Source organism: Penaeus monodon, chromosome 23 (genome assembly GCF_015228065.2).
Source record: "Penaeus monodon isolate SGIC_2016 chromosome 23, NSTDA_Pmon_1, whole genome shotgun sequence".
Taxonomy (NCBI): Eukaryota; Metazoa; Arthropoda; class Malacostraca; order Decapoda; family Penaeidae; genus Penaeus; species Penaeus monodon.
The window spans coordinates 14,468,986-14,469,600 of NC_051408.1; the positions used below are offsets into that span (position 1 = coordinate 14,468,986).

The window sequence follows — 615 nt, forward strand, 5'->3', positions numbered from 1 at the left end:
GAAATAGTGCCTTTATTTCAAAATAATTTCTAGTGTTACCATTTCTTATGATGAAGCTAATGATATAGTTCACCCTAGGATCAAGGATTTTTTTTAAATGCCTATCCTTTTCCTGTTTATTATTTATGATACCATTTTTTGTGCAGGTCACTCATTTAAGTGAAAGGATTGAGCCACCTGGAGAGACCTTGGCTCCAACACCAGGCGTTGCTCGCACCCTGGGCTTGCTTACGGAAGTGGTCACAGCTGCCACAGTGGCAGATGATGCCCAGCAGGACTTCAAGCAGGTTAGAGAAACTGGACGTTAGAGTTCTTTATTTCTGATTGCAATGGGTGAGAGAGGTTGTTTTATTTGAGCTCAGCTCTTGTACGGTATGTCCCTCTTATGGCTTAAAAACAGCTCGTCCTGTGATATGAGGAAATGGCCCTTTGAGGGAATTACGTTGATGGATGGAATAAAATAGGCAGCCACCATTAACCCTTCTGTGGCAGGCTATAGATTCAATATTAATTAAACCCCCCTGAGCTGGACATGTTTTATGGGGTGGGATCAAGTGTGGACAATGCTACTAATGCATGAGTAATGCATATGAGAGTGCTGACGCATGCACACTG

The 615-nt window shown here is 42.6% G+C and overlaps 1 protein-coding gene across 1 annotated transcript in view; it reads left to right on the forward strand.

The window, feature by feature from the left end:
- The window catches only part of LOC119587799 (conserved oligomeric Golgi complex subunit 6-like), a gene marked incomplete at its 5' end in the record, with an annotated part of 13,578 nt that overhangs the window by 7,168 nt on the left and 5,795 nt on the right, over positions 1-615 (forward strand). Inside the window, 1 exon segment of the mRNA XM_037936497.1 lies at positions 147-287. Coding sequence (XP_037792425.1) covers positions 147-287 — 141 coding nt within the window.